The 17,734-nt window shown below is 42.7% G+C and overlaps 1 protein-coding gene across 1 annotated transcript in view; it reads right to left on the bottom strand.

The window, feature by feature from the left end:
* The window catches only part of LOC148837369 (secretory phospholipase A2 receptor), a 51,607-nt gene that overhangs the window by 16,734 nt on the left and 17,139 nt on the right, over nt 1-17,734 (bottom strand). Inside the window, exons 19-34 of the mRNA XM_088910222.1 lie at nt 17,591-17,725; nt 16,559-16,705; nt 15,970-16,104; nt 14,845-14,999; nt 14,602-14,746; nt 13,529-13,583; nt 12,625-12,691; nt 11,103-11,236; nt 10,315-10,358; nt 8,673-8,846; nt 7,610-7,764; nt 5,905-6,018; nt 5,063-5,178; nt 3,569-3,723; nt 2,181-2,380; nt 471-483 (exon numbers count right to left, since the gene is read on the bottom strand). Of these exons, the coding sequence (XP_088766348.1) occupies nt 471-483; nt 2,181-2,380; nt 3,569-3,723; nt 5,063-5,178; nt 5,905-6,018; nt 7,610-7,764; nt 8,673-8,846; nt 10,315-10,358; nt 11,103-11,236; nt 12,625-12,691; nt 13,529-13,583; nt 14,602-14,746; nt 14,845-14,999; nt 15,970-16,104; nt 16,559-16,705; nt 17,591-17,725 (1,944 nt within the window). The remainder of the gene's footprint in view (nt 1-470; nt 484-2,180; nt 2,381-3,568; nt 3,724-5,062; nt 5,179-5,904; nt 6,019-7,609; nt 7,765-8,672; nt 8,847-10,314; nt 10,359-11,102; nt 11,237-12,624; nt 12,692-13,528; nt 13,584-14,601; nt 14,747-14,844; nt 15,000-15,969; nt 16,105-16,558; nt 16,706-17,590; nt 17,726-17,734) is intronic.

The following is a 17,734-nucleotide window of genomic DNA, read 5'->3' as shown; positions in this document are numbered from 1 at the left end:
ATTAAACCTGATGAAGAATGGGCCATAGTTGAGCATAGGAAAAGGGATGGCATATGTCTTCGGGTAACAGTGGGGCTAGAAAAAATTGAAGGCTTTCTTTTCTTATAGAGCATGTACGTACTTTGTAATTTTCTTTGCTTATAACTGTTTTTTACAGCTACTCTTAAAGCTCTTTAAGATGCTTCAGTACTTTTGAAGGAGCTATGTAATATTACGAAGTGTCTTTACGAATCTAGCTACAACAGGTAACACCTGGCTCGTGACTGCATTTCCAGCTTCAGAGCAAGGATATGTTTGCTGAGGTGTAGACATTACAAGACATGTGACAACACATTATTGGTGAGGGGAAATAGCAACTCGCAGGTAAGTGAGTGGCTGAGGAAGATCGATGGATCAGGACTCCTAGGGAAATTCAAGGCACGGCTTTATCGACATGGGCTATTGCCTAGAATATATGAGGTACCCACGACAATGGTGGAAGAACTGGAGAAAAAAATCAACAAGAACCTCCAAAAGTAGCTGGGAATCCCTCCAAGCTTCACATCAGTGGGACTTTACTTAAGGTCAGGACAGCCGTAACTCTCCCTGTCCTCAGGTGTATAAGAATTCAAGGTGGCAAAATGCAGGGTGGAGATGTCCTATAGAAGCTGCAGAAATGACCTTGTCAAGGGTGCAGGAATCATTACCAGAAGAGGAAGGAAGGGGCTCTGTGACCCAGGCAGAGAGTACAATAAAGCTTCAGGACATCATTCAGAGCCCATGCACTGGGCAGGCAAGGCCTGGGAACTACACCCTTCCGGCAATGGGACAAATCCAGCGTAAAAGAGAGGAGAGTTATGGTAAAGGAAGAAGTGAGGAATTGGGAGGAGGACAGCCAAAGGTCCAGAGCAGTGGAGTTGGGAGTGCAAGGAGTATGGACAAAGATCTGCTGTGCAGGCTCTGTGGAAAGAGGGGCCCCATGGCACATATCCTCTCTGGGTACAGAGGATAACCTTCCTAAGAGAGGTACAGATGGCACCTTGACAAGGTCTAGATGACACCGGCGGACATGCTGGAGAAAGAGAGATGGAAGGAACGGCAAGCTCAAGGAGGATCTACAAACACAGTTACGTTTCTCAGGGAGGGTGAGAAACGGACAAAGTCAGGGAAAAAAACAGGGGTTCTATGGCTCCATCATGGGACATGAGAGTTGGCCTTGGAATAAAAGCTGCAGTTTCCTGAAGTTGTACAAAAAGCCCTTAGGCCACATGCGATGATGTGGTCCCCAGAGGCAAGGATGATCATCCTCACTGAGCTGATGGAAGGAAGGATGTGAGGAGTGCTTTGAGAAGAAAAAGTGACAAAGACGAAGATCTGATACAAGACTGCAGAGGGAAAGCATGGCAGACATGGTTGCTCATGGTGGAAGCTGGATACAGAGGATTTCCTGCACAATCAGTGTGGAGATACAACACATACGAATATTGACTAAGGAGAGCATCAGTAGATGTATACAGGGTGGTGCGAGATTCAGTGATCAAAGCAATCGTAATGTTTACCTTGGTTTACCTTAATTATTTAATTCTGGGTAAATGATTAAGTATCAAACAACAGTCCAGGAAGACAGAATACAACAAGCAGGTTGAGGGGAAAAAAGACAGTAGGGAGAACAGAGGAAGACAGAAGGAGAGAGCTCCTTGTCCTTATCATCTGGAAAGACCAGACTGGAGTTAGATATTTCAACCTTGTTAAGAGAGCTTGCTATTCTGCTTTTGTTAGAAACTTTGATTTCCTGTGTAAGGAATCCTTTGTTTAAAAACAGCCTCTCCTGGTTATCACATTTTTAGAATAGTGAGATAGGTTCCCATTGATTTTGTAGCAGTTGGGCTTGCAGAGGTGGAGATTTAACTGTAGGTCCTATTCTGTTTGGTTTAGAAGGCAGCTCTCTCTCTTATTTTGGCCTCTGAAGGCATTCTGTTGGAGGACTTGAATACTTGGTATCAGTCTCATAACAGCTTCTTGTTTGTAGTCTTTCTGACATTCTTATGATTAAGACCAGGTTCCAACAGGATCAGGTTCAGACTATAGGGAGAGTTAGGAAGCAGGTTAGGATTAGATTTATGACTGTGTTGATTTCAGCGGTCATGGGATGAGGTTGGGCTCGAGCCAGGAAGCCCTTCCCATGCTTATGTCTTACTTACTCCATAGCAGTCCCGGAAGTGAGACAGGGACGTCCAGCCCCCCTCACAGCCCGCGGCTGGAGGCACAGTGGGGGCAGGAGGCGAGATGCCATCTCTTGCTGCCTCGCACACGAAAGGGAAGGATTCCTCACAGCTCTTGTCGTTCCAGAAGCCCCCTGCTGGGCCCGAGGTCATGGACACACAGCTTCCATCCCCACTGTCTAGGACATAAGAAAGACAAGAGGGGTGATTATACTTATACAGCGGGTGGGGAGGAACGAGAATGAGAGAGGAATGTCTCATGTACTGTCACGCTCATAAACCCCTCCTCTTAAGGACACTCCAGCCCTTCCTAGTTTTGTATTCATCTCCTGCACCTGCCTCCGGTTCCTGCCCCCCATCCTATAAAAGCCAGGTGTTCCTGCCAATCTGGGCTCAGATTTGGAAGATGGACGCCTGGAAGCTCGCCTATCCAGGAACGACTCGGATTATCGGCTTCAATGGCGTCCTGACCATCTGAGTCCGGGATTGGGAGCGTCTGGTCCCGTGATCTCCCTTTTATTCCCTCGGCCCTCCGTCGGATCCCGCTCCGGCCTTTTAACTCTGTTTGTCTGTCAGGATGGATCTCGCGGTTTTGGACATTGGAACATTCCCGGATTTGCCTTGGACACCCCCCCCTGCACACCAGCGCACCTAGAACACGCCCCCTGTTTTCCTTCCAGCCCCTTTGCATGCTTTTTCCCCCGTGTTTTCCTCACTCCTCCCCGGATTGTGCTGCATAGGGTCCTGAAAGAACGCTTCGTGACATGTACACAACAAGAGGAAGGGATAAAAAAACACAAAGAGAATGCTTAAACGTATAGCAAAGAGCGCTGCCTACAGATGCACCTCTGGAGCAGTGCATACAGATGCACCTCTGGAGTACTGTACACAGCTGTGGTCTCCACTTCAGAAAAGTGATAAAAAAGCCTCAGAGAAAAATCAGAGAAGAGTAACCAGAGTGAAGCTCATGCGGGGATGAGTACTTAGGGAGATGAGTACTGAGGACAGATCGAAAGAACTTGATGTTTCCAGTCTCGGTAAAAGACATTTTTGCATTGACATTATCTAAAATGTTTTTACACAGAGGAATAACATTGCGTGGATTCCTGGTTAAATGTCATGTAGGCACAGGCAATGGTAACTTTCAAATCCATACATCCATACCTGACACTGTTACAGGATCACTGAGTAGGCAAGACGGTAATGTACAGACATGGGTTAAATGCACGATATGAATAACATTTCTTATGCTCTTATATTCTAAAAATTAAACAATGCCACACTTTTTTGGCACATGAGGGGACATTGAAGGTAAGTCAGACATGATCTAAATGTCTCTTGAAATGAAAGACTGAATTCTGCATTACCTGGCTGCCCCCTGTCCCAGTGTGTGAAGGTCACTGGTGCCCCGCTCTCCCAGATATAATCCACACCTCCTGTAGTGTTTCCTCTGGCTCTCAATCCAATCCACCAGAAACCCGAGAGCCCCGCCAGTTTGACAGTGAAATGGGACTGCTCATATCTGGAGAATAGCACAGTTAGAACTGACTGACCCCAAAAGTCTGTTCTGTTTCCTACTTGTTAAGCACAAATGGTAGAAACAATGTGATGTCTTTTATATATATATACAGAGATTTACATGAAGATCACGAATTACAAAGCTTTCTGCAATAAAGCTTTAAGTACATAAGCAACTGTATACTGAAGACAAGCCATACTGTATCTGGAATTAGAAATAGAAGCTGTTTTTTGCACTAAAGATTGACCCAGGTAAAAAGATTATGGAGGCAGTACAAATTTAACCATTACAAAAGTCAGGGAATTTTAGGCTGGCCAGCAGGTTATATGCTGCACAGTTTTGGCAACGGCACTGGGGTCATCCTGCTCTTGGAAAAAGAATGCAGAAGGACCTGTGTTTAACACACCTCCCACGGTATATGTGAAATCTTACACCACTTGTCCCTTTAACCATAATATAGAAGAAAAGTTACAAACATGAATGGAAATTCAAGCAGAATGAAGATCTGACAACACCCTCCAGCCCAAGATGCATATGAACGGGCCTGGCCTGAGCTTCATGTCTGAGGTGTGACAAGAGCAAAGGCAGTCGGGCTGCAGCATTTGTATCTTTCTTCCTCCTTAGAGCGATTTGTTTTGCAAACATTGTGCATCCATGTGTAACTAACATTTTAAAGAAGAATGAAAAACTTCAAAACCCAGGTGTTCTAGGAACATGTTGTTCCTGACAGCCCAGGAGCAACAAATATGATGTTCAACTCTGCTGAGGGGATGGTGGGATGGGTCTGCCACAGGTTTCTCTTTGTGAAACAGTGCCCCCTGTGGCCTCCTGGGCACTTGCAGGCATGCAGTGTTATCAGTGAGGGACACACCTGTCCTCCAGGGGGCGCCCACCCTGCAATACAGGGCTGTGTTGCCTTTCCCGTGCTTAAAATTGAGTTGCTCAAAGGCAGGCAGGTGGAAAGAGTTTGCCTTTGCTTCCTCATTATCCCTCGTACGGTAGCAGAAATGCCATGCTCTAATCTTTACTCAAAGGGTTGTGGGAGTGTGGAACAAACTCCCCAGCCCTGCCGTTTAATCTGATACCCAGGTTTCTTTCAAGAAACGGCTGGATGAGATGCTTGGATCAATTAACTACTCACTACCAAACTGGCTAGATGGGCTGAGTACCCTTGGTATAACCTTTCTCTGGATCACATAACATCATAGCTGAGCAGCGAATGTACTTGTCAGCCCTGCCCTCAGCCTGCCTGCTGGCCGATTAGGAGTCTGACCCAGGTTGCACATTTCTGCCATGTCAACTGATTTTAAGCCAGAGAAAGTCTCCCCTTCACCACTCGTACATGTCCATGATGTGAAGCAGATTACTGTTTTTGCCATGGCAGAAGTTCTTGGCCTCTGACCATCTCCTAGGGACTTCTTCAAACCAGTAGCAAGAGTAGCCATAGGCATCCCATCCCTGCAGGGAGAATGACACCACAAACTGTCTTCAGATCGTTCACATTGAGAAGGGACCCTGTGGTCCAAAAGCCTTTCACACCTGAGCTTTTAAATTTTAGAAGGAATATATAAATACTGCTGTGCAACAGCTACAGACTGTTTACATAGTTCGTTTCTCTACAATATCTTTCATCCTTCTTCATGCAGAAACACAGCTCTGCCAGTCTACTACTGTAACTGAAGCCGTTTGGTTCCTGTCTAACAATTAAAGCTGATCTGATTTTTTTATTCCAAAAACACTTAGCTTCATGGGCACGAACAGAGAAACAAATGATCTGACTGCTGAAGACCATCTGAGGATAAATCAGTTGAATTTGTTTGGGAAATGTGGTGGTTTAGCTGCACTTTGTACTGGGTGCTCACACATAGTTTACCTTGAGTTGATGTGATAAAACGTTTGACGATTCTGATCAATGTCAATTAAAGATCATTGAATTCCAGATCTGGCTTGTCCTCTTTTTAGAGACTTTCAGTAACTTTTATAACGAACTAAACTCTAGAAATAAAGTTATTGTTGAAAACAGTATGGGAGGCTTTGCATTGTTCATGCTTATAACATTATATACTTAATATATATACAGTATATTCTACAGTATATACAGCAGCTTCTGATGGACTTAAACATTTCATGTTTATCCACATAGGGGTGCAGTTTCATTTGTAGCCAGTGGCTTTCCGATGTTACCTCTTGGCAGCCATAGACAGTTGGGGGAATGGAAGGAGCCGGGTAATGATCTTTGGCTTTCTTACAAATGTAGGTATTGAATTCGGAGCAGGACACATCAGCCCACCTCCCACTCTGAAAGAAATGACAAGGACAGTATTGTCACCCTGCATCCCTGCAATGCTATTCATTAAATTATACATATTAAATCATATCAATTATTTTTTCTTTAATAGGGTGCAACAATCAGAATTGTTTGGCTGACTGAAACTAACCGTTTTCTCTCAATTTTTTTTACATTTATTGGTCGGTAATAATTCACTTGCTGAAGATAACATTAAATTCCTGTAATAATCTGGGAGCTCATTATGCCATTAATAAAAATGGTATGTGATGTTTGAGTTTCTTTAATGTTATCTGCACTGTGACAATGTTCATCTTCATTTGCGCACTTGACATTTATGTTTCAGTTTCCCCTACAAATGAGGTGTTCCGTCAGAAAAGGTTACGTCACAGTGGAAAACTGGGTGTGGGGCCCTATACTGACTTCGTATTTGCACAGAAGGTCCAGTGCCTCTGAAGGGCTGGTGCCCTCCTTGCACAGACACTCTTTAATCTCCACACAGTTCGGAAGCAACACGTGGGACTGCCAGACGTGTCCAACTGGGCCTCAGACCGGACAGGGATGGACTGCAGAGCAGCAAAGGACCCACACTGTTACACCTGGCCATCTGCATGCAGGCAGTCCGTTCCTTAGCTCCGGGCCGCTACCTCTGCCTGCACCCAGCACATGAAAAGGACATTTTCTCCCCTGATCTCTTCCCGAGCCCTGGCCAGGAACGGGTCTTTATAAGCCTCAGTCAAAAGAGAGGAGGGAAGCAGGTTGGAGACAGACCAGTGTGCACCACGGATGAGAGGGCAGAGGAGAGGCCTCAGACACCAGGAGGGGACTCTACAGAGAGCAGCAGAGGAAGGCTCCAGCCTCATCTTCCTCCCTCCTACCCCGCATGGGACTTGAGGAAACAAGGTAGAGGAGGAGCACATTGTCTGGGACAGAGATGTCCGAGATGATCGAAGCACTAGACAGAGTTTCTTCTCTTTCTTCGCTGTGGTGGGAGGAGGCACGCCAGATGGGGCTGGTTTCAGGAGAACAGTGATGCTGGACTTGGCTCTGGGACTCTGGGTTTTTAGTAACGGATTCTTGTGCTGATCTGTGAGTGCGTGTCCCTTGTGGATACTGTACATTATGCGTTGTATGTTTTCAAGTAGACAGTGCCGAATGTTGTAATTCCCAGAGACTAAAAAGAGGCAATTGTGTTCAATGACTGTCTTGCCTGATCTGTGGGTGCAACTGGACATTCTGGGAGATAAAAAGAACCTATTGGAGGGGAAAAGAGGGTCTTCGCACCCTTATCACTGCTAGGTGGTGTAGTTGGCTTCAAAAGCTAAAAGTATTCTGTATTTAGGGGTCACCATCCATGGAGACCGTGGTAACCATCACCGTACCTGATGCAAGTATTTTATCTTTTCTGTAATTCTACTGTAATACTTTCTGTATTACTGTAATATTACAGCAAAGATAACATACTGTACTATTTCTGTATAACTACTTTCTGTAATTATATATTTTCTGTCATTCTGTCATGTTAGTTAAAATAAATTGAGGGGAAAAAAACTCTTAATTTCCAGGGAAAGTAATATTCAGCCACGAAGGAAGTCGCCGTACCTGATGCAGCATCTTCACACAGTGCTCAGAGTTCACATTTTCGCTGCTGGGCTCCCCAACCGCCCAGTAGGTGAACTTCACTGGGTGATCGTCGGACCAGGTGAAGAAGTTATTTATCTTGCGGTCATTCAAGCCAATCCACACATCACCAGTGGCTAAATAAAAAAAAAATGTCCTCACTTGAAAAACACACTATTTATTTATTTTTAGTTATGTCAAAAGTAATACTCCGGCTTCAATATAAAATCTACTGACTACAGAGGAGCTAGAGTATAGCATCTGTGTCCTGTATATAGAGTATACTAGAGGTCTGCTACCCTACACAAGCCCGACGGAGCTCGACAAAGTATCGAATAAATTATTATTTTATTTTTTAAATGTATTTTTATTAGAAGACATTCGTAACTCATCTCTCTCTCTCGTATGTGTGTAACAGAGCCTACTTAGCTAACTGTTCGCAATGGACGAAATAAAACGAAAACACATAAAATACCAGTTTTTCTCAGAAGCACGGAATTTTATATCACCTCAAGCGCATACAGTAGCTGCCGAGCAAAGCATTGTAAAACCGCGTCTGTGAGAATCCGTCTCCGTGTGTGCAGGTGTGTGTCTACTCGCTCTGAGAGGAAAAGAGAGTGACCGATTTCGGGTTCGGGTTTCAAATTTGGCAGTACCATTCGGGCTCGGTCGGGTCGGGGCGGGTCTCAAGGTCTCGGGTACGGGCCTGGATTCGGCCTTCAATTTCTTGCCCGTGCAGGCCTCTAGACTATACTGAATATACATGATGCCTCCTAGTGGGATGAGAGGGAACTGCAGTTCCCCTTCCTGTGTTCCATTACCCTTGATTTCTCAGCCATGCCAGGCAGTGCATTATGAAGCAGATACAGTATCTGTGTTACAGACGTCCATTAAATTCCACGGAACTTTAAATTTTACCCCATCTAAGAGAAGGACGATACTCAAAAAGCCTTGTGAAATCACTCTATCCCTTTCCCAATTACATTCTTAATATTTGACTTACTGCAGTTAAAAAGACACGCATACTGTACATGTTTCGACTTACCCAAATAGAGGTAACTCTCCAGCCAGCTCTGCTCTGTTAGGGACATGATTGATACCAGATCGGCTCCAACTGCCCTACACCTATCATGGGCGTTCTGCCAGGTCAGTTCGTTAACGAACGGTTTGTAGCAGAAATCTCCAAATTCATGCCAATCTGGCCCAGCACATCTCATTTCTGAAAAGTTATAATATCACAGAATTAGCAGCAATCTCAAGCAAGCACCACACTAAAAGATCAGGGCGATGTCACTTCTGTAACTGGTTCATTCATGGGCCCTGTTAAATTTACATTATGCTGGAACTGGCATTTTTTCCACTGTATCTCCTGTTTTCTAAAATAATAACAATAATATCCTTAGACTTATATAGTGCTTTCATGGACAGTGCAATCAAAGTGCTTTACAGGTAATGGGGACTCCCCTCCACCACCACTACTGATGTGCAGCCCCACCTGCATGATGATGACAGCAGCCAAAGTGCACCAGTACTCTCACCACACACCAGCTATCAGTGGGGAGGAGAGCAGAGTGATGAAGCCAGTTTGTAGATGGGGATTATTAGGAGGCCATGACTGGTAAAGGCCAGAGCACTCCCTACTGGCCCCTCCAATACCTCTTCCAGCAGCAACCTTAGCTTTCCCAGGAGGCATTTTTAATGATCACAGAGAGTCAGGACCTCAGTTTTACATCATAACCAAAGGAAGGCTTTTAACAGTATAGTGTCCCCTTCACTAATGCAGTGGGGCATTAAGACCCACGCAGACCAAAGGCTGAGCGCCCCCTACCGGCCCCTCTAACACCTCTTCCAGCAGCAGCCTTAGTTTTTCCCAGGAGGTCTCCCATCCAGGTACTGGCCAGGCTCACACCTGCTGAGCTTCAATGGGCTGCATTTTGAGAGTTGCAGGGTGATACAGCTGATGGCTAAATGTATTATTAGCTATTGTTTACGTATTGTTATATACTGTATATATATGCTGAACCTTTTTCCCCATAACATGCACAAAACACAAAATTAAAATGAGTTTAGTCCCATCTGTTTTACTCAAATGCAGTTTTGTTTGTATTGCCTACAATGAAATAATCAAGACAATTTACCCTAGCTCCTGTAAAAGAGCACTTTTCCTGCACAGAATCTAATGCTTTATTCTGACCCTATCACAGATTAATTAGGAGACATTTACTGTTTCCATGGTCTCCTTCTAGATGAGACAATAGACTTAAAATTAAAAGACAGTTGAAATATTTATGCTGCTGACGGGAACTGGCAGTCACTGGAAAATATTTTTCATTGTTATTTTTTTGTTTGTAATAGGATTATTTGAGCCCATCCTTATGTTCTAAAGCACAAAGATTTTCATACAGTTTGGATTAGAATCACCAGGTGAATTATGTGTTGCACTGAACAAGCATCTTTCATTTTCAAAGCCCACCTGTCACAAATACTAGTTCCTTTAAAAAGATGCAATCCAAACTAGCTGAACAAGGGATTCTTTTGACATTCACTTCTCCAGCTATTCATTATGTTGCAAGATGTTTATTAATGCTTGGTCATGCATCTTACTAGTTATCCACATCGATTAAATGTATTGCATTGAACACAGTCTGGTGTTTGATTTGAATGTCTTGTTAAGCAATATCACATACCACCATCAGCAAAACTGTAGGAGTAGGGGAAGTTGCCATTATACCTGTGAAGAAAAAAGTAGGAAAAGATAGCAGTGTCTCTTACAGATCACAAAGGGTTACACTGGTGAACCATCGTTTCTTTTTAATCAACTAGGACTCATGAATGATAATATTTTCCTGAAAAAAAAACCCATGAAATACCAAAGTTCAGAACAGACGTAGTTTCTATTTGCTTTAAAAAAAATCTGGTTAAAGCTCTCATTTTCAAACACTTTTAACAATAAAATTATATCCACAGAAAGACAGTAGACCTCCCAAGTGGCTGGCCCAGCAAAGATTATGGTGTGTGAAATTAATCCAGTGGTTCTCAACCGGGGATAGGCGTACCCCTGGGGTACCTCGAGATGTACCGGGGGTACCTCGGGCATCACCTCCAAAATGGCAGATTTTCATGTGCGTAGTTTTTAGGAAACTATTTATAGTTAGTTTACTAGTTAATTTACTAGTTAATTTTGAAATCATTTAGACTATAAATGATATATGCATATTTATTATTCCATTATGATACAGCACATACTGTACTGTACATACATGCAAAAAAACAAAAAACACCCCTTTCTTAGCGTTCTATGCCTATGATAATCTTAGGGGATACCTGAGGACCAGGCCCACCCTCCAGGGGGTTCCTTGGCCAAAAAGGTTAAGAACCACTGATCGATAGTCTCGGGGCTCTCTGAGTCACAGTTATGAAATCTGTTCCCTGTGGGAGGCAGGGTTAAGGTGAAGGTTCAGAAGGCCGGATGTACTGTTTTGTCGTGATCCCATTCCTGCTGCTCCCGGCATACAGAGAAAGTCCTGGCTGTCTCAGCATTGTGCAGTCTCCCCCGTGCTCATTGAGGATCACTCCAGCATGTATCGCGGCTGCGCAGATGTTGGAGTCCTGCAGATGGGAAACCTGGCTCAGCATGCACAGGCTGTAGCTCTTACCACAACTATTAAAAACTGCTTCATTCCAGACATGCAGACATGTACAGTAAATCAGAGGGGTAAATCTGTGCAGCAATGGAATCGCATGCCAAGCTACGGATTAAAAGTTGAACTACGCAGTGTCAAGGGAAGAAAAAAACAACTTTTAATGAAGAAAACTACTGATTGAAATGTTTTTTTATGATTTAATTAGTAAATGAATGGGTGGTTTCAGAAACCCATAAAAAAAACAATTTGATTGTAAAATGCCATCTTGCATTTTAAACATGCTGTAGAATCTCTGTTTTAAAATTTTGTGATACAAACTATCCAATGTGATGGCGGTGTGGGTTCTCTTTGAAGTTAAATGTCGTCAAAGCAAAGGAACTGGTCATTGATTTTAGGAAAAATGCAACACCCCACAGATCTACTGTAATTAACAGTCAAAGTGCAGAAACTTTCAATGATTATGTGTCCTTGGGATTGGTCATAGACACAGACCTAAGATTGGACAAATGTTGTGATACCACTTATAAAAAAGCTCAGTTATTTCAAGGTAGGTAGAACTATTTTCACATTTTTCTATAAGTCATGCATTGAGAGTGCCTCAACATATTCAGATTGGCAGCCTCCAAACTGAGTAATAGTACGTTAATTGTATTAGGATGGGTAAAAAATAGTGAAAAGGCAGCATCATATTTTGGCTAAATCAAATAAACTTAAATATCCTTTACAAACCGAGGGTTGTAAAGAAGAGCAGAGCATTATGGGGTGTGTGAATTTACACTAGTCCAATCTGGGAGACACAGGAATTAAATTCATTGGCACAGGAAATCTTTCATCCCTGCTGTAATATCTCAAACAATATAAAGTAACTCTCTAATCTCCTGTAAAACAATTGTACTTCCTTATCTGATGGTAATGTTTGTCTTCCTTGTTGTATTCTAAAATTGGACTGCATCCAATTATCCCCCAGTGGATAATAAGCTTGAATTGAGCAAACTCTTAGAAATATCTGATATTGACACTATATACTTGCTTTACAAACCAAACTGGCAAAAAAAACTATTTTTATAAGCAATCGTGAGAAACAGTAGCTTACTTTATATAAACAGTATTTCCAAGAGATTTGTTACTGCAAATTGTATGATCACAGTAAATTAAATCGGTATTATTGGCTGGATTATTGTTTTAGGTAGGCTTAAAATCACCAAAATCATCATTCATATTATAAAGGAGATCAGGAGATTATAAACAAACACAAACTGAGTGCATCTGGTGCTGTAGTGTGCAATAGTGTCATATGAAAGTAAGAACTATGGGGTGATAGATAGCAGGTTTCATGTCCACATATCCACTTACACCTCTGTATACTCCAGAACCAAAGACATTGTAAGGCTCTGATGCACAACCAGCAGGACAGTGGACCCTGAGACAGACAAATACTTTTAAGAAAAGGTCATTTAACCCAAGAAATACAATAAATAATTTTTTGAAATATTTATAAACATTAGAAGAATAAAGAACAAGATAAACCAACATGTTTAATGGACTTTATAAACTAAATTATTAACTCTTATTCAACAATTTATTCCCTGCTATTAAATTATTACTTTAATAAGAGGTATCTAAATTTGTATTATAGCTCTCTTAGTGAAGTGGGGGAAGTGAAGTTGACTTGCATCAGACTTAGGAGGATGACCTTGTGCCTTCACATGCTCATAGGATGGGATTTCAACATTCCGAACAAAATTACTGGATCGCATGAACAGCTGAAGAATGAAACTAATTTGCTAACAAGTATCATTCAGTTTAGCTTTCATGGTGAACAGCTGGTTCCAGACAGTGCATGGGCATTGAACACCATCTCTGCAATGGTACAACACTGAATTTACATATCAACATCTTTCAGTTTTAAAATCCCTTCCTGGTCATATGGTAATCATACTACTTTCTCACAAGTATCTTGATCATACTGCGCAAGAGGGGGTGAAAAGGTGTTTGTGAGTTTAGGGATTGCAGTGAAAAACAACAATATTGCTCTGTCTTAGAGGCTGTCTGTACATGGTGACCAGTACAGTGTGTGTACTATGTACTGTATATGTTTGTTTAGGATCATGCATATGCAACATAACTCAATAACCCAAAATTCAAAACCATGTCATGGATGTCATATGTGGGAAGCAAGTTGAGGAAATGTTATTAAGAGTCATACGATCAAAGATCTGAGAGCAACACTGATTATTCTTGTTCAAGGCTGACTTACAGTTTTTTATCGCTGATGAAGCTATATGCAGGGACTGATCCACAGGTAACGGTATCTGGGGAGAAAATATTTCCTTTTCATACAATCAGTATTCACTGACATTTTTGCTTAGATTTACTATACTGCAACATCACTTCTGAGGAAGCGCTGTCTCCTTTAGACAAGGGGAGGTCATACGTATCTGATTTCTGTGTGAGTACATAATCCTTGATACTGGGAGCTACAAAACTTTGGAGGTCTATGGCCCATGACTGGGATGCTGGGGCTTTGGTCTGACCCAGCGTTCCTCAGGACTCTTCTGATTTACACAACTGAGTCCAAGGATATACAGCAGAATGGAGAAACTGCAGCAGGTCCACAGGTACAGAACAATCTAGTTCAGGTTGGAAAGGAGAGCAGATAACACAGAAACGTACTCTAGGTGGGGATTTCATTCTGAGCCGCAAAGAGGCAGCAGCCATATCTCACAACTGGCAGCCCACTGGATCTCAGCAGGTGTGAGCCTGGCCAGTACCTGGATGGGAGACCTCCTCGGAAAAGCTAAGGCTGCTGCTGGAAGAGGTGTTAGAGGGGCCAGGAGGGGGCACTCACCCTGTGGTCTGTGTGGGTCTTAATGCCCCCACTGCATTAGTGAAGGGAACACTATACTGTTAAAAGCTGTCCTTTGGTTGTGATGTAAAACCGAGGTCGTGACTCTCTGTGGTCATTTAAAATGCCAGGGCGTTTCTCAAAAACAGTAGGACTGTTACCCCGACATCCTGACCAAAATTTCCCATTGGCCTTTACCAATGATGGACTCCTAATAATCACCATCTATGAACTGGCTTCATTACTCTGTTCTCTTCCCCATTGATAGCTGGTGTGTGTTGAGTGTACTGGCGCACTATGGCTGCCATTACATCATCCATTGGTGGTGGTGGAGTGGAGTCCCCATTACCTATAAAGCACTTTGAGTGGAGTGTCCAGAAAAGCTCTAAATAAACGTGAGGAAATATTATTATTAATTATATTGTCAGTGAGATACTGTGCTACTGGGTACTCCTTAAAGGAGCTCCAAAGTCTTTTTAACTTACAGTTTGATTTGCATCCCAGTAGTTCCATGCGAAGTCCAGGCAGTGTGTTGCTGGACAGCGGCAGGACCCGGATGTACTGAACGGAGAGAGGTGTGCCAAAGAGCTGCGTCTCCTTTGTAGTGCCATCAACACTTCCAGGAAACCCCTGCGCACACCCACCACAAGAGCAAGGTAGGGATTACTGTCTATGAATCATCACGCCTGCTGGGTGAAAATATAGAGCTGAAATTGCTCTCCGATTACCTCTCCATCATTCACATAGTCTCGCCAGGTCCTGCCATCCACGCTGCTTTGCACCTTGAATGATGTGACCCAGTGATCAGCATCTGGGCAGCCTTGAATTACGATGCCTGTCACCTTCTTAGTCTCTCCAAGATCAACCTGGATCCACGAATTAGCTACAGCGTGAGGGGAAAGTTAAGACTTAAACATCGCAGAGCTCCTGCATGGCCTACAATCCAGTGTTCCTGAATCGTCTATAGAGCAACAAACACACTGCTTCAAACGTTTCGTTCCTCCACAAAAGGAATTGGGCCGAACTGGTCCTAAGATTGTGATTTTAATTACCATAATCATTGTAATCTACAGCACAGAGCACTGTTTATACTGCTCAGATCTGCTCAGAACGTGATTGTCCTCCAGTTTAGGAAGAGAAAAGACCCATTATTGTGTTTTATTTCTCCCTTAGTCCAAGGGATGATCTAATGTCTCTGTCCAGGTCTCTCTCTAGTGCCTAAAAAAACGTGTTCTGATGTCATGGACTCCGCAGATGCAACAAATGACAAAGTCAGCTCTGGAACTCTTTGCCCAAGGATATTAGAGAGTCACCTTCTCTAAACTCCTTCAAATCCAGACTCAAAACCTTCTTCTTCAGAAAAGCCTTTACTTAACTGGTTCCATTCTTCACCCCTCTGCTCTTTTTAATACCACCTTCCACGGTCTCCTCTATTGTTATTGTTGTATTGTTGTAATTATAATTGTGTCCTGTCTTGTGAAATCTTCTTATTTATTGTTGTAGTCTTCTTATTTATTGTTATTGTCATCCTGTAAAGCGCTTTGAGAAGCCACCTTTAAAGGTGCTATATAAAATAAAGTTTATTATTATTATTATTATAAAGTCAGTAATAAACACAGGACCTTCTCAAAACTGTGATGATGCCTCTCAAGGGGATGTACAGTATCATGCCAACAAACTTTGTAAGAAGGAAAAAAGATGCTAAAATTGATGCTAAAAATAAATTACAAATAAACTCAATTTCAAATCTGACAGTAATTTCAGAACACAAGACAATAGGACAGCGCAGCAGAAATACAGCGAAACAGAACAGTAAATCCACCAGCAGGGGGAGCGTGAGACATCAATCATACCGGGACTGGAGGGCATCCAGCAGGAGTTTCCGTTCAGGCGGGCGCTGTCCGGGCCGTGATTACTGGAGGATGAGGAGGCCGAGAGCCGCGTGCTGGGGATTGTGCCGTCTTCCATTCCCAGTCCTCTCACGCACACTGGAGAAAGCAACACTTGCGTAATAATATAGAGTATGTGTGCACAAAATACCAATACCAATAAGCCTGAGAACAACCATCTGAGGTATAGAGTGGAAACGTTCTGAATTGAAATCTGAACACAATTTAGAAAGCACATGATTTTTAGAGTCCCCTTATTTACCAAAGCAAGGGCAATCGCTGATTTACTCCAGATAAAATTGTGCATTTTAGTTAAAGCTACCAATTAGCTAAGGTCCCACAATTAAGGAGATCTGTGCAGGACAGGCAAATCTTTTTTATTACACCCTTTTCAATACTGGAATTAGTTTTCAGAATAGAGTACACTCACCATTTTATCAAAAGCAAATTCAGACACGTTTATTCTACTACATTTTGTATTACATATTCAATATTTTATTGCACAAAGAGCACATTAGCCCTTCATTAGAAACCTTTATTGGGTTGTACTCACCATTTTGCTCACAGGTGTACACCACTTCTAGGTATTTCGATACTTCAGGGCAGGGGTCATTCTCAGCGTAGGCATACAGAATGCAAAAATTGCGACTGTCACAATATTTCCGGATCAAAGGCAAAGTGCCTTCCACCATGCATGTTTCTAGGGAAGGTAAATTTGAGGAGTAATGATACATAATATTCCAAATAGATTCACAAAAACATGAGTCCCGTTAATGAACACTCCAGTTAGTTTTCAGGTAAGCCATGTTATGTTTTTATGGTTGTCCTCTTGTCTTTTTGACATTGCCAGTTTGAAGAAAATATCTGAAGTCAGAGTGTGTCTGTGCAAAAACAGTGCGTTTATTTTATGCAAGGAAAGCTAGACCTGTAATCCATGCCCCTCCGTGCAGTATGGAGTGGTATGAAGTCATAGATTTTGTCTCAAGCCTGTTCCCCACTCTCACGGGTGGTCACTGTTTGGGTAATCATGAAAAATATGCATTTTGAGCAATGAAAAACAGAAGACGCATGTGTAAATGTTACTTGCTCTTGTGGGACATAGTAGTTATTGACTTTGGAGTTACTGGTGGCCCATCCAGTTAGAACATCACTTGTGTGCTCATAGCTCCTCTTTGTGCCCTGAGCTACTGGGATAGGCCCTAGCTGGGACGACCCTCACCAGGGTATTTCTGACAAAGAGTGGATGTTTGGAACTCTGGGGCTTTACATCTAGTCAGTAGCAGTGCTTTATTTGCAAAAGTATTGCTGAGCCTTTTTTAATGAATGGCATTTTGGTGTTCCCTAAGCATGATCGCATGGCTTGCACTTAAAATAATCTTTCTGTACCACCCCGTCTAGCCTTAACCCTTCATTTTTGCATCTTTTGTTATGTAACACAAAGCACTTTCACTTGAAATGCATAGAAATATACAGGACAAAGTTTCTTGAGCTGCACATTTCTTATGCTTAAACTGGTAGGTGAAAACAAAGCACTGTAATCATTATATAGCAGAAATGGAGGGTATCTTTTTTTCTTATTCCATACTTGATGCTCCTGATCCCAAAGGACAGATCTTATCACTTTTCCTTCCAAACATAGCAGCCTGGACACTGATAACACTGTCGTGTGGACATGTGATTCCGGCAATGGTGCCCTCACAGATGTGGACAGTTGTGTATCCTGGAAGAG

This window comes from Atractosteus spatula, chromosome 3 (assembly GCF_055471065.1).
Source record: "Atractosteus spatula isolate fAtrSpa1 chromosome 3, fAtrSpa1.hap1, whole genome shotgun sequence".
Taxonomy (NCBI): Eukaryota; Metazoa; Chordata; class Actinopteri; order Semionotiformes; family Lepisosteidae; genus Atractosteus; species Atractosteus spatula.
Note: the sequence above shows the minus strand (reverse complement) of the source record. Positions and strands in the feature narration are given on the sequence as shown.